The 27,874-nt window shown below is 44.4% G+C and overlaps 1 protein-coding gene across 5 annotated transcripts; it reads left to right on the top strand.

The window, feature by feature from the left end:
- Positions 1–8: 8 nt before the first annotated feature.
- Positions 9–27,733, top strand: CPSF7 (cleavage and polyadenylation specific factor 7). 5 transcript variants are annotated; one of them, XM_031015757.3, is made up of 10 exons: positions 9–84; positions 708–816; positions 8,722–8,940; positions 9,758–9,861; positions 10,237–10,409; positions 13,826–14,240; positions 14,566–14,684; positions 18,425–18,593; positions 19,257–19,424; positions 25,680–27,733. In XM_031015757.3, the coding sequence occupies exons 2-9, from the start codon at positions 763–765 to the stop codon at positions 19,417–19,419; spliced, it is 1,416 nt and encodes a 471-aa protein (XP_030871617.1). In that variant the 5' UTR covers positions 9–84; positions 708–762; the 3' UTR covers positions 19,420–19,424; positions 25,680–27,733. The 5 variants fall into 5 exon arrangements, with proteins under 5 accessions (XP_030871617.1, XP_030871620.1, XP_063549275.1 ...); XM_031015760.3 differs by having other exon boundaries at positions 24–84; positions 10,237–10,382; XM_063693205.1 differs by lacking the exon at positions 9–84 and having other exon boundaries at positions 714–816; positions 10,237–10,382; positions 13,826–13,981; positions 14,183–14,240.
- Positions 27,734–27,874: the final 141 nt, after the last annotated feature.

Here is a 27,874-nt window from a genome sequence, read left to right as displayed (position 1 = left end):
GCGGGGGGGCGGGACCTGGGGCGGAGAGCGGTTCGCGCGCTTCGGGCCTAGTCCGGACTCGCCGCCGCCGCCGCCATATTCCCGGTAACGGGGGCGCGCGGCCGGGGGCAGGTTGGGCCGGAAGAGGGGTCCGGGCCGGCACTGAGGCGGGAAGGGGGTCGGTTGAGATGGGACGGCCGGAGTCTGCGGGCGGAGGGAGGCGCGGGCCTTTTGAGGGAGGAGGCAGAGCGCGCCGGGCCGGGTTTGTGGGGAGGGAGCGGGGCGGGCCTAGCTGGGGGCGAAGAGTAGGCCTGGGTGGGGGGCAGAGGCGGCTGGAGCTGCTTGACACCTGGGGGCCCTGGCCGGAGCCGCCTTGGGGGCTAGGCAGGTGCGGCGGATAGGGGCTGCGGGCTTCGCCGCGGTCATTCTTCGCAACGCCGTCCTAGGGCCACTAGGACCCGAGGGTGGGACTTTTCCGTCGCGCCATAGGCAGCTGCGGCGCCGACGCGGCGCTACCCGGGTCGGGCCCGAGGGTGATGGGCAGCGACCCCCGGCGGCCTGGGAGAGCGGGGGGCGGTGCGAGGCCGGGGGCGGGGCGGAGCGGGTGGGGCCGAGCTGGGGCCGCCAGGATGCTGCGTCTCTGGAGATGGGAGGTTAGCAACCATTACCTTCCTCCCAGCCCAGGACCCTCGTGCCTTCTAATTCTTGCATTTTTCCGAATCCCGCAGTGGCATCTTCCTTACTTTGTCCATCCTCCGGACTCGCGATCTTCCTTCCGGAGCCATGTCAGAAGGAGTGGACTTGATTGATATATATGCTGACGAGGAGTTCAACCAGGTGAGGGGTCATCAGGAGCTTTGGGATTTTCCTTGATCATCTGAGGAATCATTTTCAGCAAACTGGCAGTGGTTTCAAGCTGTACCAGTCCTAGGCTTGAACACGCGTCTATCCGGTCTAAAATTTTTCTCCTGCAGAAACTTTAAAGACTACACTCCATTCCTCTTTATGTTAATTTGAAGCTCCAGGCTTAATTTTAAAGGCTTTGATTTAAGAGCAAATAAAAAGCAGGTGTAATAGAATGGTGAATCAACCTGTGGAATTTACTCCCCAGGAAGCCAAAGTTGGATGTCAGACTAACCACACTTAAAAATCAAAAGTACATTTGCTGCGGTATTCATGAGACAGTGTTGATACCGGTTCCTTTACATTCTCAACCTGCAGCTGGAGAAGTGTAGTCTCCTCCATCGTGACAGTGCAAAGGCAAAGTAGAAAAGATAACTTTAACATTTAGTTTCAACTCCATTCCAATTAAGTTTTACTTCCTTTTATAAGTAGGTTGACTCCAGTCATGAGAAGTCCACAGGCATTTTGGTATAATAAATTGTATTGGTTACCTTTAGTCTTTCTAGAGGGAATAAAAGAGTAAAGACGTTAGACAAACCAGTTAGAAAACTGATAATAGACCCATGCACATACCCTCAGTTGGATTTGTTTTTATTGTACCAGGGAACATTATACAGAAATTTATCTAGAGCTGGGCAAGGTGGCTCTTGACTGTAATCTCAGCTGCTCTGGAGCCTGAGATGGGAAGATTACTTAAGACCAGAAGTTCAATACCAGCCAGGGCAACATACCAAGACCCAGTCTCTACAAAAATGTAAAAAAAAAAAAACAACGAGATGTGGTGGCTTGTGCCTGTAGTCCCATCTACTCTGGAGAGTGAGGCAAGAGGTACTCCCTGAGCCCAGGAATTCAAGGCTGCAGTGAGCCATGATTGGGCCGCTGCACTCTATCCTGGGCAACAGAACAAGACCCTGACTCTTAAAAACACAAGAAAAATTCTCTCAAAGAAATAATCTTCCATGCAGTTAAGTTTTTCAGTCTTGAGGTCAATTCTCAAGAATGTTCCAAAATTTCTATTGAAAACGTACTAATATCTTGCCTGGGTTATTTTCAGCACCATTCTATGTAAGTAAGCTGGCTCTTCCTATTTGCATCTTCCAGTGGGTACACATAAGGACCTGGTAAGAGCATGTATTGAATGGGTTAGAAAGGGAAAGTTCCCTGGTTGGACCCTGACTTTGATATGAGGCAACGGAAGAGGCGGATACATGCCATTTATTTTTCACTTGGCATAAGTTTACATGAAAATCTATTTTTTGATGTATTATGGTTTTATAACATGGAAATTATAAACCATACACAAAAGCAGAATAATGTAATGACCTTGTACCCATTATACAGCTTCACCAATTATACTTTTTAATGGCAGGTTTCTTGTCTCTGCTGTGGTTAACTGTGGTCCTTTAAATATAGCTGCTGGTTGTCTTAAATAGGTGAATTTTCCTTTTTTTTTTTTTTTTTTCTTGAGACGGAGTCTCTCTGTCACCCAGGCTGGAGTGCAGTGGCGCGATCTCGGCTCAGTGCAACCTCTGCCTCCCAGGTTAAAGTGATTCTCCTGCCTCAGCCTCCTGAGTAGCTGGGACTACAGGCGTGGGTCACCTCACCCGGCTAAGTTTTGTATTTTTAGTAGAGACGGGGTTTCACCATGTTGGCCAGGTTGGTCTCGAATGCCTGACCTTGTGATCCGCCCGCCTTAGCCTCCCAAAGTTGGGATTACAGGCGTGAGCCACCGTGCATGGCGAAAAAATTTTTTAGTTTTAAATAAGTCCAATAATTATGGATAAAAGAGAAAAGTTCTAGATGTGAATTTAGTTACAAAATCATTGTTTTCCTGAGTTTTCCATATTCATTTGAATCAGACTTTTAATACCTTAAAAAAAAAAAACAGTCTTGCTGTGTTGCCTAGGCTGGTCTCTCAACTCCTGAGCTCAAGTGATTCTCCCACTTCAGCCTCCCAAACTGTTGGGATTATAGGTGTGAGCCACTCTGCCCAGTTCAGACTTTTTGCAGATTATGTTTCTCCCCCACCAAGATAACAAGAGCGCTCCTTAGTTCTTCTCTTTTTTTTTTTTTTTTTTTTTTTGAGACAGAGTCTCTCTTTGTCGCCAGGCTGGAGAGCAGTGGCACCATCTTGGCTCGCTGCAACCTCCATTTCCCAGGTTCAAATGATTCTCCTGCCTCAGCCTCCCGAGTAGATGGGACTACAGGCGCGCGCACCGCCATGCCCAGCTAATTTTTGTATTTTTGGTAGAGACGGGGTTTCACCATGTTGGCCAGGATGGTCTCAATCTCTTGACCTTGTGATCTGCCCACCTCGGCCTCCCAAAGTGCTGGGATTACAGGCGTGAGCCACTGTACCCAGCCACCTTTGTTATTAATGAAAAGCTTTTCCCCTTCTAATTTCTTATCTGTGGATTGATAATAGTGCCATTCATTTCACTTTGAGAAATAGGCAGAACTCATTGTCCAGTGGTCACTGCTTTGTTAGAGTATAAGTTATTGGCCTCAACAGTTTGTTCTCTGGTCTCTTCAGTTAAAAAGGACTTTTTTATGGGTCTAAGACAGGCTAAAGGTAGTATGTGGACTTCAATAGATACATATATCCAACGGGCAATATTTGACGCTAGGCAAGCTGAAGAAAGTGTGAATTTTGAATATCTTATGTTTTGTGGAAGGTGAGGGGATGAGTGCTTCCCCCCCATACACATACCAATTAGTTATTTTTGACAAAGTTAGTGTTAGTGTCATCTGGAAGCTACAGAAATTATTTAAAAAAAAAACAAAAAAACTTTGGCTAGAATTGTTAGAAGCTGGCTTAGTCTGAAGGCACCCAGTACAAATTGTGTTTTAGAATGTTTTAAGAATGTTACTGATTTCGCCCCAAGCTGGCCCATGCACAGGAAGCCCTTCATGTGCACTTTGCTCCTCAAGGAAAATTAATATTTTTCCTAGATGGAACCCTATGGTGCTTATTCCCTGATCTCTTAGAGCATTTGCTGCAAAAGCCTGTTTTTGCCAGAGCTACTTTATTCCTGTAACACAGGGAGTCCTGGGATTCACACTGGCTCTCTTGGGCCAGGGAGAACTCTGGAAAGGTGACTGAGATCAGTTGCTCTGCTGGGAGTTTTGGCTTTTCTTTTTTTTTTCTTTTGAGACGGAGTCTTGCTTTGTCGCCCAGGCTGGAGTGCAGTGGCGCGATCTCGGCTCACTGCAAGCTCCACCTCCCGGGTTCACGCCATTCTCCTGCCTCAGCCTCCCGAGTAGCTGGGACTACAGGCGCCCACTACCACGCCCGGCTAATTTTTTGTATTTTTAGTAGAGACGGGGTTTCACCGTGTTAGCCAGGATGGTCTCGATCTCCTGACCTCGTGATCCGCCCGCCTCGGCCTCCCAAAGTGCTGGGATTACAGGCGTGAGCCACCGCGCCCGGCCGAGTTTTGGCTTTTCATACTGAGACAGGCTTTGCACAGTGTGTCCAGTTCTCTTCCTTATGTCCATCAATAAGTATTTATTTATTGAGCTACTTGTGTTTGCTAAGCACTGTGCCAGGACTAGTGAGGTAAAAGGGAAAAAAAGTGGGTCCCTGTACTCAAAACAGATTCCACTCCTGGTGGGTAGGGGTGGTGGACAACGACAATGTACAGTGAAGGACAAGGAGGGTGTGAAGTGGGAACTGTGGAAATGGTCATTATAAAGCCAAAATTTTTGATTAAGCCTTGGTTACAATTAAAAGAAACAATGGTATCAAGTTGGTTGCTCTGAGAAAAATAAATCCTAGGCTAGTTACTTCCCTCAGTGGGATATGAGGAAGAAGAGGGTGGAGGTTAGGAACACTGAGCAGACAAGTGGAGAATATCTTATTTAAATTGAAAATCACACATGTTCTCTTTTGTTTACAGGGAAGCAGGAAGTTTCATGAGACAGTCACAGTTCTTTCTGTGCCATTAAACACAAAATTCTTTGAGATAGTTATTCAGTATTAAATATATGTTTCATGTTTAATCTCCCTGGAATGAAACTTTGAATATCAGTGCATGTAAAACGTATTTTTCACTTAATTTGTAGAATTTGATTTTACTTTAATCTATCACTGCATAAATCCGCTGAGAAAAATCTCTGGCCCTTAACTGTGTTTCTGTTTTACTAGCTGAACAAGTAAAATGAATTGTGATGCTGGGGGATTAAAATCCAAACAATTTGATACCTTGTTTCTTCAGTAGAACCCTCAACAGACTTGCCCTGTGCAGTTCCCACCAGCTGCTTTGAACTGAGGCTCTGTGGCCCAGAGAGACCATTTAAATCTTGTGATAATTTTGTATTCATTCAATCCTTTTGTTTCTAAAAGTGGTAGCCATACCAAGATTCTCCAGGATCTAGTCTATCCTATTCTTAAGGGATCTTAAAACAGTGGATTGGTTGCCTAAGCATATAGTACGAAGGGTTTCCTCGTGATGTATTTGGTCTCTGAGCTGTCCAAATCTGCATGTTAGTCCACTACTCAATTTTCAGTGATCATTTTTACATTACAAATTTTAGACACATATACCTGAATTACAGATACCGCATGGAAAGGAATCTCAGTTTGGTTCCATTCGATTATCCAAGATGATGTGTTTCCTTATTCTGTTTACGTGTCGTTTGAAAATCCTTGATTTAAAAAAAAAAGAAGGCTGGGTGCAGTGACTTACGCCTGTAATCCGAGCACTTTGAGAGGCTGAGGTGGGAGGATCACCTGAGGTCCGGAGTTAGAGACCAGCCTGGCCAACATGGTGAAACCCCATCTCTACTAAAAATACAAAAATTAGCTGGGTGTGGTGGTGCACACCTGTAATTCCAGCTGCTTGGGAGGCTGAGGCGGGAGAATCGCTTGAACCCAGGAGGCGGAGGTTGCAGTGAGCCAAGATCGCGCCACTGCACTTCAACCTGGGTGACAAAGTGAGACTCTATCTCAGAAAAAAAGAAGAATCTTGGTGTGAAGTACTGCTTTCTAAGGATTTGAGCATTGGATGGGATCAAGTGATGTATATAAATCCTTTCTCTACCTTGAACCACAGGAGCAACTCACCATACCTGGTACATGAATAGAAGAGTGATTTGTCTATAGAGTTAGGATAGTTTGAGACGTAAGAGCTGTGAAATATTTTATAGTGATTACTTACACACAAAATGTTTTCCCACTCATTAGCCCTAGCTGACCTCACCTTACTTTATTATCCACCCTGTCCTCTCCAGTGTTAGCTTCTCTCCTCATTCTTTACATGCTGACCCTTTTTATGCACAATCCTTTTTGATGGATTTGACTACATGGAACAAGCTTCCTGTGCTTATTTGCCTCACTAATTTCTTGTTGTTAAGTTGCCCCCTAAAAGTTTACTGTCTCTTGCTATTCTTTTTCTAACGTTTTTACAAGGGTTAAGCCCACCTGGTGGGTTTCTTAGAGTGTTTTAATATTTGAAATTATTTATATGCTTTAGGAAGTAGAATCCTTCCCCCTTGTCTATCAGAACAACCGAAGATTATTCTCTTAGTGTGCATTTTCTTCCACTGTACTTCAGATAAACTGAAAAACTGAAAGGTTGTTTCCAAAGGTTCTTATAATACAAGGACTGGTCTAAGAGTAAATTTTTTAGCGAGTCTTCTTCAGATCACTTCAGAATTAGCAGTTATTGCCGTGATATTGGAGGGAGAAAGTTAAGGGAGCCACCTGTCTTTAGTTGCCTTGGAGAAACTGTTTCTTCAGGGTACTAGACAAGTTTCCCAACTTAGGTGTCTCCTTTATTCCCTTTTTAAAAGAATAGCAATATGAAACTGCCGTAGCATCCTTAAAACACTGAACTACTTGCTGTCTCTGTCATTTTGGCAGCATTATCTTTATCATTGTTTGAATGTTTTGTCTAATTCTTGTAATAAAAATAAAATGCTTGTCTAATCCTTAAAAAGATTTCTCTGAGGCTAGGCACGGTGGCTCACGCCTGTAATCCTAGCACTTTGGGAGGCCAAGGTGGGCAGATCACGAGATGAAGGGTTTGAGACCAGCCTGACCAACATGGTGAAACCCCATCTCTACTAAAAATACAAAAATTAGCTGGGCATGGTGGTGTGTGCCTGTAATCCCAGCTACTCAGGAGGCTGAGGCAGGAGAATCACTTGAACCCAAGAGGCAGAGGTTGCAGTGAGCTGAGATGGTGCCACTGCACTCCAGCCTGGGCAATGGAGCAAGACTGTGTCTCAAAAAAAAAAAAAAAAAAAAAGTTTTCTCTGAGGTAATTACATTGTAGAATCCTGAACACTTTTTCTTTTTTTTTTTTTTTTTTTTTTTGTTGATATGGGGTCTCACTCTGTTGCCCAGGCTGGAATGCAGTGGTCCACTCGTGGCTCACTGCAACCTCAACCTCCCGGGCTCAAGTGATCCTTCTGCCTCTCGAGTAGCTGGGACTAGATGTGTGCCACCAAGCCCAACTAATTTTTGTATTTATTGTAGAGATAGGGTTTCACCATGTTGCCCAGGCTGGTCTGAAACCCTTGGGCTCAAGCAGTTTGCCTGTCTCTGCGTCCTAAAGTGCTGGGATACAAGGCGTGAGCCACTGCACCCAGCCTGTAAAATCCTAAACATTAAGGTCCTGTATCGTAGTAGTAGTAGTTGTAGTTTTAGGGGTTTTGGTATATAGTAAGTAAGATATCACATAGGCAGAATATGTATTTTGCACATTTTCCATAATACATATTCATATTGTAAATGCTTACTGTGTGATACAGTTTATGTTCTTGTCCTGTTTTCTGGCCCTTATATTTTAGAGAACTTTAACTGTTTTTTGTATATCATTGAATATTGGCTGGGCATGGTAGTCACCCCTGTAATCCCGGCACTTTGGGAGGCCGAGGCTAGTGGATCACTTGAGTCCAGGAGTTCCAGACTAGCCTGGGCAACATGGTGAAACCCTGTCTCTACAAAAAAAATTTGAAAATTAGCTGGGCATGGTTGCGCATGTCTGTAGTCCCCAGTTACTTGGGAGACTGAAGTGGGAGGATCACGTGAGCCCAGGAGGTTGAAGCTGCAGTGAGTTGTAATTGCTCCACTGCCCTCCAGCCTGGGTGACAAAGTGAGACCCTGTCTCAAAAAAAAAAAAAAAAAGTCTCCTAGATACGTCATGGTAATGCATTGGGTCTGTATGTCATTTATGAAATAGAACTTAGTAGGGGAAAACCGCTGTTGTTATTCCCTTCCCTTTTATTTATTTTTTATTTTCTCCGATGGAAAGATGGGATTGTGTACAATGAGTTTACAGCTTTCCTAAATCATTTGTACCAATCAAGGGATTTAAATCAGTAACTCCCAATCTTTTCTGCATTTTTGTACCCACTTTCATGCTTTTCCTCTGCATTCTGTTTCTAAATAAATTTATTATTAAATAGACAAGTGAATTTTATGTAACACTTGATTTTGGAAATAGCATAAGATACTGAAAATAAGTTTTCGTTAGTTTATCTTAGATGTGGTCTTTAGAAGCTGACCTTATTGATAACAGCAGCCCATGCATCTCATTATGCATTCTTTCTTTGCTTGCTTAATCACCCAGTGCTTTTTGATTCTTGCCGTTGGCTAAAGCCAGAAACTTTACAGACTATTAACAGATTCTTGAGGGGAAAAAAATGTACATAAGCATAATTAAGTGATACAGTTTCAAAAGGAGGTTTTTCTTACTTTGTTTCCTGGGGTAGGACAAGGAAGTTTTGTACATGTTTTACCAAGTATTTAACTGGATTCTAATAAACTAGAGTGAAATAGAATGAACAAAATGAAGTTTGCAGACCTACCTTTGCCAACCCCTCATCTCTTAGGACCCAGAGTTCAACAATACAGATCAGATTGACCTGTATGATGATGTGCTGACAGCCACCTCACAGCCCTCAGATGACAGAAGCAGCAGCACTGAGCCACCTCCTCCTGTTCGCCAGGAGCCATCTCCCAAGCCCAACAACAAGACCCCTGCAATTCTGTATACCTACAGTGGCCTGCGTAATAGACGAGCTGCCGTCTATGTGGGCAGCTTCTCCTGGGTGAGTGTGGGTAACCAAAAATGCTTATGGGTGGGCTGGAGGGAGAGCACTGGGAGGTGATGGCATTTTCAGAAACCACTGTTGCACTGTTTTGTGCTCTGATGGGGTTGGATTTCTTTTTCCTGGGATCAGGTTGGATTGATCTCTGAAAGAGAACTATCCTGAGGACGTACTGGTGCCGAAGAAAGCAATGATTAAGTGGGTAGTTGCTTTTTCTGCCATCTTGTTACTGCCCCTGACCCTGGGGCTTTATGTCTAGCAGGGTCATCTGAGGGACGAGATTTCAGAGTGAACACCTTGAACTCTTGGTGGTCATTAGATGGTCCTGTGATAATGGTGGGTGATGGGGATTAAAGACCTTGATAACTCTAGTATACTTGGGGTAGGTGGTGACTGTTGTTCTGCAAGTTATTTTGTGATGTTTTGGGGCTGGTGGTGGGGGCGGTTTTTTCAAATTAAGAAGTATATTTACTGTGGGGGAAGTTCTGGCAATGGTCAACTCTAGCCTGGACAGATCTGTAATTAAAAAATTGCTAGCTGTGAATGTTTGAACTGATGACCAGCCAGCCCAAACGGCAGTCAAAGTTAAAATAAGTTTTAATCTTCGTAATCTCTAAAGATGGAGATTGGGGGTGAGTGGGTTTGGAATTCTGTATGGGTGAGGACAATAAGAAAAGTCTGCACTAATTGAAATATTGCCAGGCTTTTGAGTTTCCTCTGGGGGGACTTAGTTGTGACTAGAATCCTGGGTTTGGGACATTGGCAGGCGGGGGTGTAGCTCTTGACATCTCTTCCTTTTCCATCTTGCCGGCCCCAGTGGACCACAGACCAGCAGCTGATCCAGGTTATTCGCTCTATAGGAGTCTATGATGTGGTGGAGTTGAAATTTGCAGAGAATCGAGCAAATGGCCAGTCCAAAGGGTGAGGTCTGGATTTGAGAAGCCCCTTTTAATTTGTAACCATTGGGATAAAAGATCTGTACTATATTTTGGCCCTGGATTTTAATCCCTCCCACCCCTGGCCCAGCTTACTGCCTTGGTTTCGGCAAACTGCCTTAGAAAGGGACCTAGCTGCAGTGTAGTAGAACATCCATCTGTTAAGGGGCGAAGAATACTGATTTTTAATTCCAAAAAAATAAAGATTTAGGCTGTCTCTTTGTTGTTAGTGCTGTATGTGTGTTTAGTTTAGCAAGATGTCCTTTGCTTTATCAATTTTTACTAAAAGTGGAAGAGAATTTCTTTTTTCTTCTCTTGGTTGTCTACAGATTTCATTCATTTTTAATTTTTCTTTCCTAAGGTATGCTGAGGTGGTGGTAGCCTCTGAAAACTCTGTCCACAAATTGTTGGAACTCCTACCAGGGAAAGTTCTTAATGGAGAAAAAGTGGACGTGAGGCCGGCCACCCGGCAGAACCTGTCACAGTTTGAGGCACAGGCTCGGAAACGTGAGTGTGTCCGAGTCCCAAGAGGGGGTACGTGGAGACCATCTGTATGAAGCGGGGGGATGTTTGTGGGTTTGTTTTCTATGGTGTAGGCTTAGCCTACAGTGTGGATGAGTTTGGGGGTGGGTGATGGTGGTTGTGAGTGGTGTCATGGTCGACAAGTAGTCCTCAGAATAGGTCTATATAGAAGAAAGAGCATTGTGCTGGGAGTCAAGTAGGTTCAGGTTGTAGATTGGTTCTGCCACTGACTCGTGTGACCTTGGCCAAGTCGCTTTACTACTTAGGGCCTGTTTCCCCATCTGGACTAGTGACATGATGTTTAAAGTTCCATCACCTCTAAATTCTGTGTTTCTGTCTAAAACTTGGCATTAGGTGAATGGGCTTAATTTTTAAGACACGCCTCTCTATAAATTATCAAGAAGCAGCCACCCTAAAATGTAACTAAAAGATGCCTATAATCTTTTCATAAACGTTGATTGGAAGGATACTGTAAGGAATCAACCAAGAGGAGTGTTGGAGAATAAGACTTGAACAATATTTCTCCAGCTTTGTCCAGGGGAGAGGGTGCTCTTTTGATTACCAAATGTTTTAGTCTGCTTGGCAGGAATATCCCATTAGTAAAGAAAGTTACAGTCCGGGCGCGGTGGCTCACGCCTATAATCCCAGCACTTTGAGAGGCCGAGGTGGGTGGATCACGAGGTCAAGAGTTTGAGACCAGCCTGGCCAACATGGTGAAACCCCACCTCTACTAAGAATACAAAAATTAGCTGGGTGTGGGTGACACGTGCCTGTAATCCCAGCTACACGGGAGACTGAGGCAGGAGAATTGCTTGACCCCGGGAGACGGAGGTTGCAGTGAGCTGAGATCAGACCACTGCACTCCAGCCTGGGCAACAGAGCAAGACTCCATCTTGGGGGGAAAATAAAAAAGTTAGGGGCTGGGCATGGTGGCTCACACCTGTAATCCCAGTGCTTTGGAAGGCCGAGGCGGGCAGATACCTGAGGTCAGGAGTTCGAGACCAGCCTGGGCAACATGGCAAAACCCTGTCTTTACTAAAAATACAAAACTTAACCGGTTATGGTGGCACATGTTTATAATCTCAGCTACTCGGGAGTCTGAGGCAGGTGAATCTCTTGAATCCAGGAGGTGGAGGTTGCAGTGACCTGAGATTGCACCACTGCCTTCCAGCCTGGGTTGACAGAGTGAGACTCTGTCTCAAAAAAAAAAAAAAAAAAGAAAAAAGAAAGTTACCTCAGAACTACCTTAGTTTGAGGACAGTTTCCCTAATGTTCATCTTACTCTCTTTATTCTGACTGTACTCACTAGGCCACTTTCTGATGCTAATTTGGTTTCCCAATTAGGGTCTTCTACTAGGAAGAGAATTCGCTGACCAGCCGACACAAGTATTCTGGTCTGCTTGGCAATTACATTTCTCATTGTAAATTAATAAATTGGTGTTATGGTTTATGAATCAGTCTCTTGTGAGTTTGGTTAGCATGAATCAGTCTCCTAGGGCCTAGTCACCCCAGTTGAAGCAAGTTTCTGAACCTGAGAAACTTGAGGACTAGACCTTGGATTTTCCTGACCTCATAAAGTGCAGCCACCCTGCAAGGCCTTCCCTGAGACAGCCAACCACCCTTAATTTCTTTTGCTACAGTGGGAGGAACAGCAAAGTTTGATCACTGATGTTCTGTCACTGCTTAGGTCCAGCTCTCAAAATAGTGCCTTGTATTGATTGGGTGTATCCTCCAGGTAGAAATAGGACCACTTTGCTCTTGCATAGGAACAGCTGTTCTTTTAACTAGATTGACAGCCTAGATAGATTTGGTGTGAACTCTTGTTGTTCCATGTTAGAAAGGACACACTCTTCTTCCTTGACAAGTTGTATTTTCAAGTCCCCTCTGTTTTGGAGTCTTTCTGTAATTCATCCCTGACTTTCCTTAGGTATGTAATTTTACAGCTGTACTGGGGGTAACGTTCTACTTCTACTCAGCTACTTTTCATGTTACTTTTCTTTGCTGAAAAGATTGTGTAACTGAGTGCTGTTTTTCTGCTCTGTCATGCTGATGGACCTGGGCTCTGTTAATTCACTGAGTAAAGCTGGTGGACTTCCTCTGCATAGAAATGGTTGCGTCTTTTGGGACTTGTAGCCATAGATACAAAACAGAACCTTTGCAGATGTGACAACAGTAGTAGCTGGGAAAGTGGTTAACTGTCAGATGACACTTGCCTTATACCTTTTTGTTCTTCAGTTTGAGAGAACTCTAGGAAAGAGCCAGTTGCCATGTGTTTGAGACATGAAGAACAAAACAGAACTGGCACTGTTCTGTAAGAGAGAAATCTAGGTGGTTGTCAACATAATTGATTCCACCTTAGGCTTTACTCAGGAGCTGGGATTAACTATCGTATTCTAGTTTAAGGAGCACTCTTTCCTCCACACTTGCTGCCAGTGGCATCTTTCTATCTCCAAGACCCCCCCAAAGCCATGTGATCTTGTTCTTCTATTGGATTCCACAATAAACAGGCTTAGACTGTTAAACTGGAGAGAAGGAACAAGTTTAACCAAGTGACTTGACAGTGTCAGAATCCATGCTTCCAGCTGTTTAAAACATGTTCTGAGCTCCTGTTGTGCACAGCACCATACTAGCATGTGGTGATGGTGTTCCTGTTAGGCTGCCCTGAAGGGTAGAGGATTTTGGCCATTGAAATCTAGCGGGAGTTCCCCAGATTTGAGACATGTTTTGTAGCAAGCTTTTGCTAAGCATCCTTACTGTCAGCTGTGTGCTGTCTGCTTGTGCTGTGGGCGGATCTTTTATTGGCGTATCTCCCAATTTTTCTTACCTTTCACTTAACCTCCAGTTGTCTAGTCTTCATGTGTGTCTCTTTCTCACCCTGATTACTAGTTTTAGTATGTAAATAGAAGTGCCATCCAGTTCCTGCCACTCCCTCTCTTCCCTTAAATTCCCTAGCCAACACCCTGTGGCAAAGAGAACATTTTAAGTGTGCAACAGGAAGAGGTTAACTAGTATTAGTTTAAGGAGAGAGGTCCTGAACTCTTCAGGAGATGTGGGGTTTCAAGTCAACTGCAATTCACCTGAACATCAGTGAACACTGTCATTTTCTCGTGGGCTATCAGGATCCTTCTACATTTAAAAATAGAAGATATATATAAGGATAAATTAAATCTGTTCTGAAGCACTTCTGGAGTTCTAGATGGAAAACATTCTTTGACAGGATTTAGGACGATATTGTTTTTTGGATTTAATGTCTTCACTGAGTTGCTTCTGACCTCTGAAGCCAAAAAAAAGGCAGTAGATGATTTTACCTTCTCAGCCTCTTTAGTCACCTTCCTTTGTAGGGTGTCTGATAACTTCTGAAGGATGAACTGGTCCTGTGGGTTTGTGTAAAGCCTGGGCGGTAACGTCAGTTCTGTTTTGCTTCATAGGAATACCTCCGCGGGCCCATTCCCGAGATTCTAGTGATTCTGCTGATGGACGGGCCACACCCTCTGAGAACCTTGTACCCTCATCTGCTCGTGTGGATAAGCCCCCCAGTGTGCTGCCCTACTTCAATCGTCCTCCTTCGGCCCTTCCCCTGATGGGTCTGCCCCCACCACCAATTCCACCCCCACCACCTCTCTCCTCAAGCTTTGGGGTCCCTCCTCCTCCTCCTGGTATCCACTACCAGCATCTCATGCCCCCACCTCCTCGATTACCTCCTCATCTTGCTGTACCTCCCCCTGGGGCCATCCCACCTGCCCTTCACCTCAATCCAGCCTTCTTCCCCCCACCAAACGCTACAGTGGGGCCTCCACCAGATACTTACATGAAGGCCTCTGCCCCCTATAACCACCATGGCAGGTAAGGACTATTGTTCCTTTCAGATTTGAGCCAGGGTAAATAAGTGTATTAAGCATTTTATTCTCCCTGAGAAAGTGAGCACTGAATCCTTGTTCTTTCCCTTATGGACATTCTGTTATCATAGCATTGACTCCTGGGAAGTAGTACCATGTCCTTTATACCCCTTTTTAAGGTGCTTAATTAAATTAAATGCAGGAGCAGGTGTTATGAATGCTGCAGATGTCTAGCATTGTTGTGTGTTATGCCAAAATTACCAAAGTCTTGTAGAGTACAGTAAAAATAATAAGGGATGTGAGCAATCAAGGATGGTATTTTCTCTGTACAGCCGAGATTCGGGCCCTCCACCCTCTACAGTGAGTGAAGCCGAATTTGAAGATATCATGAAGCGAAACAGAGCAATTTCCAGCAGTGCCATTTCCAAAGCGGTATCTGGAGCCAGTGCAGGTAACTCAATGCTTACCTTTGCTGCCTTCTCCTTAACCTTTACTTTTTTTTCCTGATTTTGTAATTTCTATTGGCAAAAGTTCAACAAGGTAAAGTTGGAGTACTGTAGATATCAAGAGCGGCATACTTTGAAGAGCAATATGTAACCTGATTTCTTGGCCTTGGGGAAGCTCCGGCAGTATTACTTAGCCTGTATCTAGGCCTGCCCTCATGAAAACCAACTTAATGCCTAGAATATAAATAATTAATACTATCTCGATGTGGTGTTTGCTGTAGAATGAAATTCCTGCCTTGTGGAAATCTCCATCTCAGTGGTTGATCTTTAGATCTAGTGTCTGTGTAGTAGACCCAATACCAGATATAGACCCTGGGTTTTCTTTAGGAATGATGTTTTGACTGGATAATGTGTTTTTTTGTTTGTTTGTTGTGAGAGGGAGTCTTGCCCTGTCGCCCAGGCTGGAGTGCAGTGGTGCAATCTTGGCTCACTACAACCTCCACCTCCTGGTTTCAAGCGATTCTCCTGCCTCAGCCTCCCGAGTAGCTGGGATTACAGGCATTTGCCACCACGCCCGGCTAATTTTTGTATTTTTTTGTAGAGACAGGGTTTCATCATATTGGCCAGGATGGTCTTGAACTCCTGACCACAAGTGATCCGCCTGCCTCGGCCTCCCAAAGTGCTGGGATTACAGGTGTGAGCCACCACATCCAGCCTAGATAATGGTTTGCTATGAAATCTGATTACATTTGGGAGTCTAAGCAGAGCTGGTAGGTAGCCTATCCTAAAAAGAGGCAAGTCTGTAGATGTCATCTTAAGGCATGTTATGCCCTTACAGCTAACTTTTGCCCTGCTCTCATTATTAAGTGGGTAGAACCAGCAGCCATGATTCTGAAAGCCCTGAGCAGAAGATCTTTAGTTTCTAAAAGAAGAGGCTACAGGAAGTTTCAGAGTTCTGGTCCGGTTTTCACATCGTGACATTAGCCATATTCACTTCCTTCCTGTGAGTTTCCTACATGAATGTAAATGTCTGTAGATTATCAGATCTCCTAAGAAATAAGTTAGCCCTAAATATTACCATCTGCTTTCCCTCAGTTTTCATCTTTGCATCATCTTGCCAAACTTGAATCCACAGAGAAGGTTAAAGACAGAAAGTACATATGTTCCCTTCATTTTTTTCCCACCAGAAAAATCTACATTGACATCTAAATTAATCTTTTTTAGGCCAGGTGCAGTGGCTCATGCCTGTAGTACCAGTACTTTGGGAGGCCAAGGCCGGTAAATCACTTGAGGTCAGGAGTTTGAGACCAGCCTGGCCAGCATGGCAAAACCCCATCTCTACTAATAATACAAAAATAAGCCAGGCACGGTGGCACATACCTGTAGACCCAGCTACTCGGGAGGCTGAGGCACGAGAATTGAGAATTGCTTGAGCCCAGGACGTGGAGGTTGTGGTGAGCCGAGATTGTGCCACTGCACTCCAGCCTGGGTAACAGAGTGAAACTGTGTCTCAAAAAAAAAAAAAAAAAAAAAAAATTAGTCTTTTTAAATTAAAAAGTAATATATACCCATGGGTTATATGGGTTAAATACACAGAACAGTATAAAGAAAGTACTCATTGTTCCTTCTTCCTCATCAACCCTTTCACACTAAGATGATCAATAACTGAATCTTGATCTCCTGTTGTTCTTATTCCAGTCATTCAAACCACAAATACTTATTGAAGGTACTACAAAAACAGGCAAAAATTCCCTGCCAGGATGGAGCTGATGTCTTCATATTCTTGTGCCTCCACTGGACAGTTTCTCCATAGTTTCTGTTCTTGTTGCCTTGCACAGAGGAAGCTGCCAGGCTTCATTTTCACTGGACCCCTGCCTGAATTCATATTTTCTTTGTATTAACTTTTGTCCTTAATGCTCTTGACTTAGCTTGGAAAAGCAAAGTGTAGGTACCCGCCCCATGACCACTATCCCTGAGCCAGGCATTGCTCAGAGTTGGGAAATGAAAGGCCTAGTTTTTTATGACAGCATAAATTTTTTTTTTTTTTTTTTTTTTTTGAGACGAAGTCTGGCTCTATTGCCCAAGCTGGAGTAGTGCAGTGGTCTGATCCCGACTCACTGCAACCTCTCCCTCCCAGATTTAAGCAATTCTCCTGCCTCAGCCCCCCAAATAACTGGCATTACAGGTGCATGCCACACTGCCTAGCTAGTTTTTGTATTTTTAGTAGAGACCAGGTTTCACCATTTTGGCCAGGCTGGTCTCGATCTCTGGCCTCAAGTGATCCGCCCACCTCGGCCTCCCAAAGTGCTGGGATTACAAGTGTGAGCCACTGCATCCAGCCATAATTTTTTTAATGTATACATATACTACGCATACATGTTTTATGTAAATAACATATATACACACACATACATCTGATGGTAGGTTAAAAATAATTTGTAGAAATACACATTATTTAGAAAGTCTCATGAGGTACAGTGGCTCATACCTATAATCCCAGCACTTTAGGAGGCCCAGGCAGGAGGATCACTTGAGGCCAGGAATTCAAGACCAGCCTGGTCAACATAGTGAGACCCCATCTCTACAAAAAGTTTTTGAAAAATAAGCCAGGTGAAGTGGCATGCAGGAGGATGGCTTGAGCCCAGGAGTTCAAGGATGCAGTGAGCTATGATCATACCACTGCACTTCAGCCTGGATGATAAAACAAGACCCGTCTCAAAAACAAAATAGTCCTCTATACAAGGACCATCAACCAATAAGACCACCTTTTATAGTTTATATTCCTCCAGAATTTTTTCTGTGCATATGACAATTTATATAATTTTTATTGTTTTTACAAAAACAGGATATGGTTTTGAAACTTGCTTGTTTCAATTAGTATATTCTGGACACCTATTATATCAACATATAACGTAACATTTATTGATCCTTACTGTGTGCCTGGCACTGTGCTAAGGGCTTTACATGGATTACTTTGTTTACATACAGGTTTACCTCCTGCTTTTTTAATTGTTAATATTACATTAATAATGTAATATTCTGTAGAACCAATGTTCCTTTATATAGCCAGACCCTATTGAAGATAATATAACAAACAACACTGGCCGGGCGCAGTGGCTCACGCCTGTAATCCCAGCACTTTGGGAGGCCAAGGCGGGCGGATCACAAGGTCAGGAGATCAAGACCATCCTGGCTAACACGGTGAAACCCCGTCTCTACTAATAATACAAAACATTAGCTGGGTGTGGTGGCGGGCACCTGTAGTCCCAGCTACTCAGGAGGCTGAGGCAGGAGGATGGCATGAACCTGGGAGGCGGAGCTTGCAGTGAGCCGAGATCGCGGCCACTGCACTCCAGCCTGGGCGACAGAGTGAGACTCTGTCTCAAAAAAAAAAAAAAAAACCACTAAAACACTGTTAAACATACACACTTGTGAACAGAAGTAGAAAATTTTTAATAGAATTGCTGGCTCAAAAAATATGCACATTGTTTATTTTAACAGATGTCAAATAGCCCCTGGACAACAGTGTGTCAGTTTGTTCATCTGACAACATCTGTTAGATTCCGAACTGCTGGAATATAGGTGTCATCCAGTTTTACACTTGCAACATCTGCCTTGTCTCTTTTACCGCGGTTGTTTGGGACGGCTAGCTACTCTTGGTTTGTGTCTGCCTGAGTTCTCCTTTTGGTCCAGTTAGTTTACCATCTCTCCTCACCCTTGGCCTTTCTCCTTCATCCTTTATCAGGGGATTACAGTGACGCAATTGAGACGCTGCTCACAGCCATTGCGGTTATCAAACAGTCCCGGGTTGCCAATGATGAGCGTTGCCGTGTCCTCATCTCCTCTCTTAAGGACTGTCTTCATGGCATCGAAGCCAAGTCCTACAGTGTGGGTGCCAGTGGGAGCTCTTCCAGGTGAGTTGGTGATTGTGTCCTCACCTACCAGCCCCAAGCAGCACTCTTCCGGGGATAGGGAGTGGGAACAAATGGAGCCCAGGGAATCTGGGAAAGACCTGGCTGAAAGTCTGGACGTTAGCCTTCATGTCTTTTGGGGGAAGAAACTAATCAGATGCTTTCATTAATAAGTGTTGTAACATCTGGAATCTGGTGGGTGAGGCAGTGGGCTCATGTAGGAAAAAATACAGACAGATATTTTTAAGAACATGGGCTTTGGAGCCCTACAAGCTTGGATTAGAATCCCAGTTCTGCTGCTAACTATCTGTATGACCTTCTTGTGTATGGAAGTTAGTCAACTTTCCAAGCCTTATTTTTCTCATTTTCTATAAAAGGGACACTGATAGTATTTATCTTACAGACCTGTTGTAAAGATTAGGTCAGATAATCCATACAAAATTATTAGCACTACACCTGATAAATTAGTTCTCAACAGATAAATTTACCTGTTAATCATCTTCCCAAAAAAGAGTAGTCCTCAAAGAGCTAAAATCCTCAGACAGCAGGCCCATGGTAGAGTAATAGAGGAATAGTTTAGGCAAATATCGGAAGACACCCAAACACCACATTCTTGGAAAGAAAGTGGTAGGCCTTCTGAGTGAGGCTGAAGGATCTTTCTAATAGGAAAAGACATCGGTCCCGGGAAAGGTCACCTAGCCGGTCCCGGGAGAGCAGCAGGAGGCACCGGGATCTGCTTCATAATGAAGATCGGCATGATGATTATTTCCAAGAAAGGAACCGGGAGCATGAGAGACACCGGGATAGAGAACGGGACCGGCACCACTGAGAAAGGTGGGGAGAAGCCCCGTTCCTGGCTGCTGGGGGATTTTTTATTAAAAAAAGATTTATAGTGAAGAATTCTCTCTCTTTAAAGCAAAAGTAAATGCAGCAAGGGTAGGGGGAACTTCTGATTTACATAACTGGAATTTCAGGGCAGATTTTCTGCACATTTATGGGGAGTCTTACCCTGAGATTCAGCTGTTTCTGCTTGTTTCTTGACTGCCTTAACCTGGTATCTGAGTGAGAGTATGGTGTCTGCATTCGGATACCAATTTGAATCCCAGTTTCTCCACTAATAATTGGCCATATTACTTTCTGTTCCACAGTTTCTTCATTTGTAAATGAAGATAATAAAAGCAACTGTCCCAGTGACTTGCTAAGTTTTAGTGAGAGAGTCCATGTAGACCATTTAGCACTCATGGTACCTGTCACATACTAAGTTCTCAATAATTAATAGCCATTGTTATTATCATTATGAACTTTCAATTTAAATTAGGAAAATTGACTAATAGTAAAGCCATTGCCACTTAGTTTTCAAGCTGCAACATTAATGATTTTAAGAATTAGGCTCGGCATGATGGCTCACACCTGTGATCCCAGCACTTTGGGAGGCCAAGATGGGAGGATTGTTTGAGCCAGGAGTTCGAGACCAGCCTGGGCAACATAGGGAGACCCTGTCTCTACAAAAAATACAAAAATTAGCCAAGTGTGGTGGTCCCAGCTACTTAGGAGGTGGAGGTGGGAGGGTTGCTTGAGCCTAGGAGGTCGAGGCTGCAGTGATCTGTGATTGCACCACTGCACTCTGGCCTGAGCGACAGTGAGACCTTGTCTGAAAAAAGGTAGGGAGGAGGGGCGGGTGGGTGCCTCATGCCTGTAATCCCATCACTTCAGTAATTTGGGAGGCAGAGGCTAGAGGATCACTTAAGCAGGAGTTTGAGACCAGCCTGAGCAACATAGTGAAACCCTATCTTTTTTTTTTTTTTTTTTTTTTTTTGAGACAGAGCCTCACTTTGCCGCCCACACTGGAGTATAGTGGCATGATCTCAGCTCACTGCAACCCCCACTTCCCGGGTTCAAGCTATTCTGCCTCAGCCTCCCCAGCAGCTGGGGCTACAGGCGTGCGTCACCACGCCCGCTAATTTTTCTATTTTTAGTAGAGGCGGGGCTTTACCATACTGGCCAGGTTGGCCTTGAACTCCTGACTTCGTGATCAGCCCACCTTGGCCTCCCAAAGTGCTAGGATTACAGGCGTGAGCCACCATGCCCGGCCGAGACCCCATCTCTTTAAAAAAAAAAAAAAAAAAACCGGTTTATTTAAAAGATTTTGAAAATTAATATGTTTTAGTCAGAGAGGAGAAAGCTGATCTGAAAAATTATCTTTAACAGGTTTAGAGGCTTTGTGGTGGATAATTACTTCAACGGAAGGGTTTTTTGCTTTTGGAAAAGACTTAGTGACAAGGTTGTTTATTTTGTTGTTGTGTTTTTTGTTTTGTTTTGTTTTGAGACAGAGTCTCACTCTTGCCCAGGCTGGAGTGCAGTGGCGTAATTTCGGCTCACTGCAAACTCCGCCTCCCGGGTTCAAGCAATTCTCTGCCTCAGCCTCCCGAGTAGCTGGGATTACAAGCGCCCACCACCACGCCTGGCTAATTTTTGTATTTTCAGTAGAGACGGGGTTTCATCATCTTGGCCAGGCTGGTCTTGAACTCCTGACCTCGTGATCCACCTGACTCGGCCTCCCAAAGTGCTGGGATTACAGGCGTGAGCCACCGCACCCGGCTGTTTTTGTTTTGTTTTGTTTTTGTTTTTGTTTTTGTTTTTTTAATAGACACAATGTCTCACTCTGTCACCCAGGCTGGAGTGCACTGTCATGAGGCACCATCATGGCTCTGTAACATCAACCTCCTGGGCTCAGGTGATCCTCCTGCCTCAGCCTCCTGAGGGCTAATTTTTAAACTTTTTGTAGAGTCTTGCTTTGTTGCCCAGGCTGGTCTTGAACTCCTGGCCTCAAGTGATCCCCCTGCCTCAGCCTCCCAATGTGCTGTGGGATTATGGGCATGAAGCCACTGCGACTGGCTCTAATTTTCTTTTGAAGCAAAATGAAAGCAGGAAGGTTGGGAGAAAAACTCTTAAGTAATGGAGAAGTTCAGTTAAGATTGGTTGGATCCAGGGGCTCTGGCTGTGACATCCAGACTTTATCTGCATCTCTCAGCTCTGCTTTTCTCTGTTGCTTTCATTCTTAGACAGGCTCCATATTGGTAGGGAGTCAGAGGGAGTGCTGTGTCTTTAGGTTGCATCCTACCAGCTTAGCAATCCCAACTGAAGGAAAACTTCTGGAAAGATTGTTTCTAGTATATAAGCATATAGGAGCAGGTGTTGTCTCTGCTTCTGTGGAAATCTTTAAAATAGGCCAGAGTGGCTGGGGGTCTGTCTGTAGTTCTTGGAGGCTACTGCGTGACCCAGGTAACTTCAGGGTCCTTTCTTAATTTTGTGGTTGCAGATTTATAAGTCTCTAGGACTTCCCATTTCTCTGTCTCACATCAAGTACATTAGGAAGATGTCCTTGGCCGGACACGGTGGCTCACACCTGAAATCCCAGCACTTTGGGAGGCCAAGGTGGGTGGATCACGAGGTCAGGAGATTGAGACCGTCCTGGCTAACATGGTGAAACCCCGTCTCTATCCCGACCGAGACCATCCTGGCTAATGCGGTGAAACCCCATCTCTACTAAAAATACACACAAAAAAATTAGCCGGGCATGGTGGCGGGTGCCTGTAGTCCCAGCTACTCAGGAGGCTGAGGCAGGAGAATGGCATGAACCCGGGAGGCAGAGCTTGCAGTGAGCCGAGATCGCGCCACTGTACTCCAGCCTGGGCGACAGAGTGAGACTCTGTCTCAAAAAAAAAAAAAAAAAAAAAAGATGTCCTTGATTATTTCCCTGCTTGATCTAAAGTAATGGTAATTGAAAAGGAAAGTGAGGGGAAAGAATAGTAGTTCTGTTTGGTGTCTTTGGGATGGCGATATCTGGATGAAGAAGGACAAAGAAACTCTCACCACCTGTGAGCCCCTATAGTTCATGAGCAGTAGCTGGAATGTAAATAGTTGGAAAATTAGCAGTATTTTGCCTAGTGACAACCTACTAAAAACCAAAATACTCCTTTTAGGTTTGGCTACTGCCCTCTGTCTTGTTCTTTGGCCATTAGCTTAAAAAGATTTATAGCCAGGAATTGTTTTTATCTTCTCCCAAACAAGTAAGTGGAAAGATGAAAAATTACTAATATTTTTTGTCTCTGTTCTCTGTTGTTAGCCACTCATTTATTCCACAAAATCCTAGAGTGCTTAACATCATTGAAATCTAGGGTAACTCATGCAGAATCAACAGTTAGGCTGTGGGCTCCAGGTACTTCTTTCTAGATTTTGCAACAGGTTGAGTTTGGGGAGATGCCCATGTATCCTCTGGAAAAGCAGACGCTATTGTAGATGGAGACCACAAACAACTTTGGCCTAATTCAGTCTCAAGTGGGCATGAGGGCAGGCATTAGAGTTGGTCTTGGTCCAGTCCTAACTCCCTTTTCTTGTTTGAGTCTGCACAGTTGCTATTGTTACTTGTGGGTTGAAAAGCACATGTAGGCTACAGTGTATATCTTTTGGAGCTGACTGGGATAAGAGTGACCAGGAAGGTGATGATTGACCTGTGCAGAGCATGCACTGTTGTCTTTGGGGCTGCATTCAGTTTAATAGTTAGAACATAAATGCATGTCACCATTCCTGATGGCTTTGCTCCTGACAGCCTTATGACAGGGAAATTACCAGCGAGATCCACTGATCCAGCAGTAGTTTGAGAATTAAACATCTCAACCTGAGTCTTTAGCTGTCACTTTGCATTATTTCTTCCACTTATAAAATGGGGCCAGGCACAGTGGCTCATGCCTGTAACTTAACACTTTGGGAGGCCGAGAGGGGCAGATCGCTTGAGCTCAGGGACCAGCCTGAGGAACATGGCAAAACACTCGTCTCTACCAGAGATACAAAACTAGCTGGGCATGGTGGTGTGCTCCTGTAGTCCCAGCTACTTGGGGGTGCTGAGGCAGGAGGAGTCCCAGCTACTTGGGGGCACTTAGGTGGGAGGATCGCTTGAGCCCGGGAGATAGAGGCTGCAGTGAGCCATGTTTGTGCCACTGCACTCCAGCCTGGGCAATAGAGCAAGACCCTGTCTCAAAAAATAATAGTAATAAAAATAAAATAAGATGAGACTATTTCTCCCATTATGAGGATAACTCTCTTTTGGTAACTTTGAAAATGCTGTAACAATATTGCCTAGAAAACAGTCATTTGACTTGTGTAGGCCCATGACAAGATGGGAAAAATTAACTCTGAGGCAGGTTTTCTACTTCCTCACTTTTCCTGGTCACCCGTTTGATATAGTGGTTATTGTGTCTGAATAATAGTCTGAAAGAACTGAATCAGGCATCCCAAGAATGTTAATTTCTTACATTCTCACCCTAAGGATCCTTAATTCCATCTGTAGTGACCAAGTTATGGCTTAGGAAGTTTCATGTTGGGAAGATGGTACATGGTCCTCATTTATAGCAACCTTTTAGTTAGAAGTGAATCATATTTATATTCTGTGATGACAGGTGTTCCTTGAGAGTGAAAGGTACATTTTGTCCAGAGGCAGCAATAGAACAGTAGCCTTCTTTGTCCATCTTTTCTCGGCGTAAGACCCAGTTCTGGGGCCTGAAGGCTAATTGGCCCACTTGAAGGAATCTCTGATTTCTGCCTGCATTCCAACATTGGCACCAAAATGTAGCCATGGAGATTTAAGAATTCAGTGCTGTGGCTTGCTTCTCTTGGTGTACAAGTAATCCTCTGCAACCTGTGTCTTCAACTTTTTGTAGTTCTCAACTATGTCAGTTATCTCATTATTTTAGGACATTATCCTACTTGAAATATAGTTATTCTCACGTCATTCCTGTCCTCGTTATCCATTGAAAACTGAGCTTTCTCTTCAATTTGGATCGAATTCAAAGATTCAGAAGCCCTAATGGTATGTAATTGAGTGCACTGAGGGCTTCAGTTTTCCCTTAGAGAAAATGGGACAAATACCAGCCTGCATAGGTGTTTAGACAGGCCAGGAAGGCTTAGGCCTAGATTCTGAGGACCCAAGCTGAAAATAATGTCATTTCGGTGTGTACAAGGATCAGGGAGGATGTAGATGTCTCCTCTAGGTTTTATAAGGCCACTTTACAGAAGTAGTTATATAAAAGGTAAACATTTGTGCGTAGGCTGTGTTGCCAGTTTGGGCATTAGGAGAAATTCTAATTCCTCATTTTCCCTCTGGCTATTAATTCTGTTTAATATGCTCAGACTGACCATACCACCACCCGCAGATGGGTATTGCAGCATTGGAACAGGTGCTGAGTATAGTAGGAACTTTGTTTGGTGGCCATGTGACAGGTGGCTTAATAGACCCTTTTGGGTAAAACTTCTTAACTGCATTTAGGTTTCTTCCATGCTCTGCTTTCTGTTCTGGCCTGGCCACGTGACTCCTGCTTAGTGTTAGTATGTTTCCTGGTTCCTCACCTATGGCTGTCATGCGAGGAAAGACTTAAAATCTCGAGTTTTAGTACACTTGGAAAACCTCTGGGGCTGTGTTTGTGTACACACATACTCATAAAGGCACTTTTAGCCAGGACTCCTTTAAAAAGAAAAAAGAAGGATTTAAGAGTTTCCTGTGTATGTGCATCCTGCCTGCTAGGGCCTCTTGGGTGTTTGGGGATTAATGGATTTGGTTGTGTACATACTTGTTTTCTTACCACTAAACCTCCCATTTCCAGATTTTTCCCCCTTCCCCTTAAGGTAAGCTATGACTTGCACAGAATAGACTTCTTAACCCATATTTAAACTCACCTTATTCCCTTTTAGCAACTTTTCTTGAAATATGTCAGTTTCCATACTTTTGCAGCCAAAGTCTCCTTTTCAGTCGAACGTTCAGAGACCTCATTTTGTTATGTTTTTTCACCGAATCTTTATAGTGGGTGTCACTGCTTTTTTTCTCTCTACTCACTGTAGCTTCTCCTCCAGCCATTCCTCACCACTTCTAGTGTCAGACAGTCCTGCTTTGTTTTCCCAGACTTGCATTCTCTGTCTGCATTCCCTACTTCTTAAGTTGTAGCGTTAGAATATGTGTGTTTTATATAAGCCCCTGTCATTCAGAAAGTAACCTCTAACTTGTGTTTTCTTTCTTTTCTTCTGATGTTCTCATTGCAGGAGTCTGGTTGGAAGCAAATTTTTTTTAATGGACTTGCATCTCCTCACCTTGATCAGGACTAAAGGACGGAGGCCGCCCCACCCCCTTCCCTTTCCTCCAAACCCCTAACTCCCTCCAGACACCCAGGGAATACCCTCTGCCCCACAGGATTGAAGACTGCTTGGCAGCCCTCCCAATCCCACACCTCCTGTTTGCCAGGGGAAAGAACCTAAAGACTTCGTGTGATTGGGAGGGGTGGCAGACAGGAAGAAAAGAACATGTCCAGGCCCCTGGTCTCCATAGAGAATGGTGCTTTGTCCAAGAAAACGTATGAGTTTCTGATTCTCCGGGAGCAGTTCAATGGTGAGGTTGATGGGAAGACTTCCTTCCCAAAGAAAATAGATCCTCCATGCAGGATCTAGGAGAGTGACTGGGTGTGCCAAAATATGCCCAGGGTCCTGCCCTCAGCACTAGATTTAATGGGGCCAAGAGGGTCCAAACCCCTTGCTAACATACCACTTCTTTGTTTAACTCCTTTACCTTTCTAGCCCTTTGAGGAGGGACCATGAGAACAGAAATTACCTTATGAAAAGCTACTTCTGTTCCTGCTTTCCCTCTCACGTATTGACGGTTTATTTCTTTGACCTCCCAGAGGGCTGAACTCTTTCAACTCTGCGCTGCCCAGCCTTCTCAGTGGACTTGCCCCTCCTAAGCAGAGAAGGCCTATGAGGTTGCTTGCTGCTGGGAAGCCTGGCAGAGCCAATTACCACCCTCTGCTGCTTAGTGCTTGGGTACCTCTTGCAATAACCAGCTCTTAGTTGTTCCCTTTCCCTGGGGCTTTTCCATTTAACACATGGAGCCCTTCCCCCAGAAGGCTACTTCCTTGTTTTAGAGGAAGGTACTGCCCATTGGGAGATGGGGACATTGGGACCTCAGCAATGAAGAACCCTTGTGAAGTAACCAGGAGGAATGGGGAAAGAAGCAAGTTGGGCAGGATATGGCCTACTTCCATAGGCTTTTCTTTTTTCAGGTTTGATGTAAGCATGGGCTTGCATCCCCCAGGTACATACTTATTGTGGGATAACCTGGCACTAGTAGGCAGGTAAAGTCACAAATTTGGTGTCTTTTCACCTTTTGACTGTTGACTTAATAGCTCCTCTCACTCTGCCTGGAGATACTTCCTGCCTCAGATGAGGAGCCAGAAGAAACAGAGCCCGACTTGAATGAACTCAGCTCAGAGTTCTAAGGACCAGCATTCTGGGGGCCATTTTCTCTACAGGCAAATGGAATTGCTTTTCCATAACATCCAAATTGTAATGTGGTTGCTGCTGAAGGAGGAGGCAGCAGCGAGGTCCTGCGGTACCCATGGGGTGATGCTACTTCTGCATGCATCTACAGGGCATCTGACATCTAACATGAGACGTGGCATGTGAGATGAGACTTGGCATGTGAGACATAGGGTCACTAGAGACCCTTCTGGGTCAGAGGAGAGAGACTGAATTGGACTAAACCCTTCCTCTGTTCCCAGCACGTTTCTCATATAGCCCTCAGTCACTGAGGGAGTCCCCCGCAGGATTGGAGAGGCACATTCCCTTGGGACAGAGGCTACAGGTTGGAGCTTTTTTTCCCCCTGTCCCCCAACCCCATCCCCACCTCCACTTCAGAACATGGCACCCCACCCAGCTGGCCAAGTGTTAAGTGATGTGCTTATTGAGAGCAACTCCGGGTGTCTTTTAAAATGTAGAGAAAAGGTGACAGTTTAAGGAAAAATATATATAGAATACCAGAAATGCCGTTTACCCGGAGAATTTTTTTCTCCCCATTTGTTTTGTTTTTACTCAATGACACCATTTTTAGTTTTATTTCCTGATAGCAAAAGGAAAAAAAACACCCATCCCTCAAAAAGGCCAAGGTCCCGTCCCCCTGTTGTCGGTGATTTGTTTGTCTTTCTGATAGGTTGAAAATTGTGTAATAAACTTGATGACGCTGTCAATCTTTTATACTGCATTGTATTTTTTTCCTTTTGTAACAAAATATTTTTAAATAATAAATGGGGTGTGAGCTGTTTTATGGATTCTGCATTGAATAGATTTGTTGAGGTGTCTGGGGCATGGGCATGGGCTGATGTAGACACTCGAATGATGGTGAAATGCCAAGTTCTTAGCTAGGATTGCATGTCAGGCAGTGATACATGCCTTTAGTTGACTGTGGAAAG

The sequence above is a fragment of the Gorilla gorilla genome, chromosome 9 (genome assembly GCF_029281585.2).
Source record: "Gorilla gorilla gorilla isolate KB3781 chromosome 9, NHGRI_mGorGor1-v2.1_pri, whole genome shotgun sequence".
NCBI lineage: Eukaryota > Metazoa > Chordata > Mammalia > Primates > Hominidae > Gorilla > Gorilla gorilla.
This window is presented reverse-complemented; position numbering and strand designations above follow the sequence as displayed.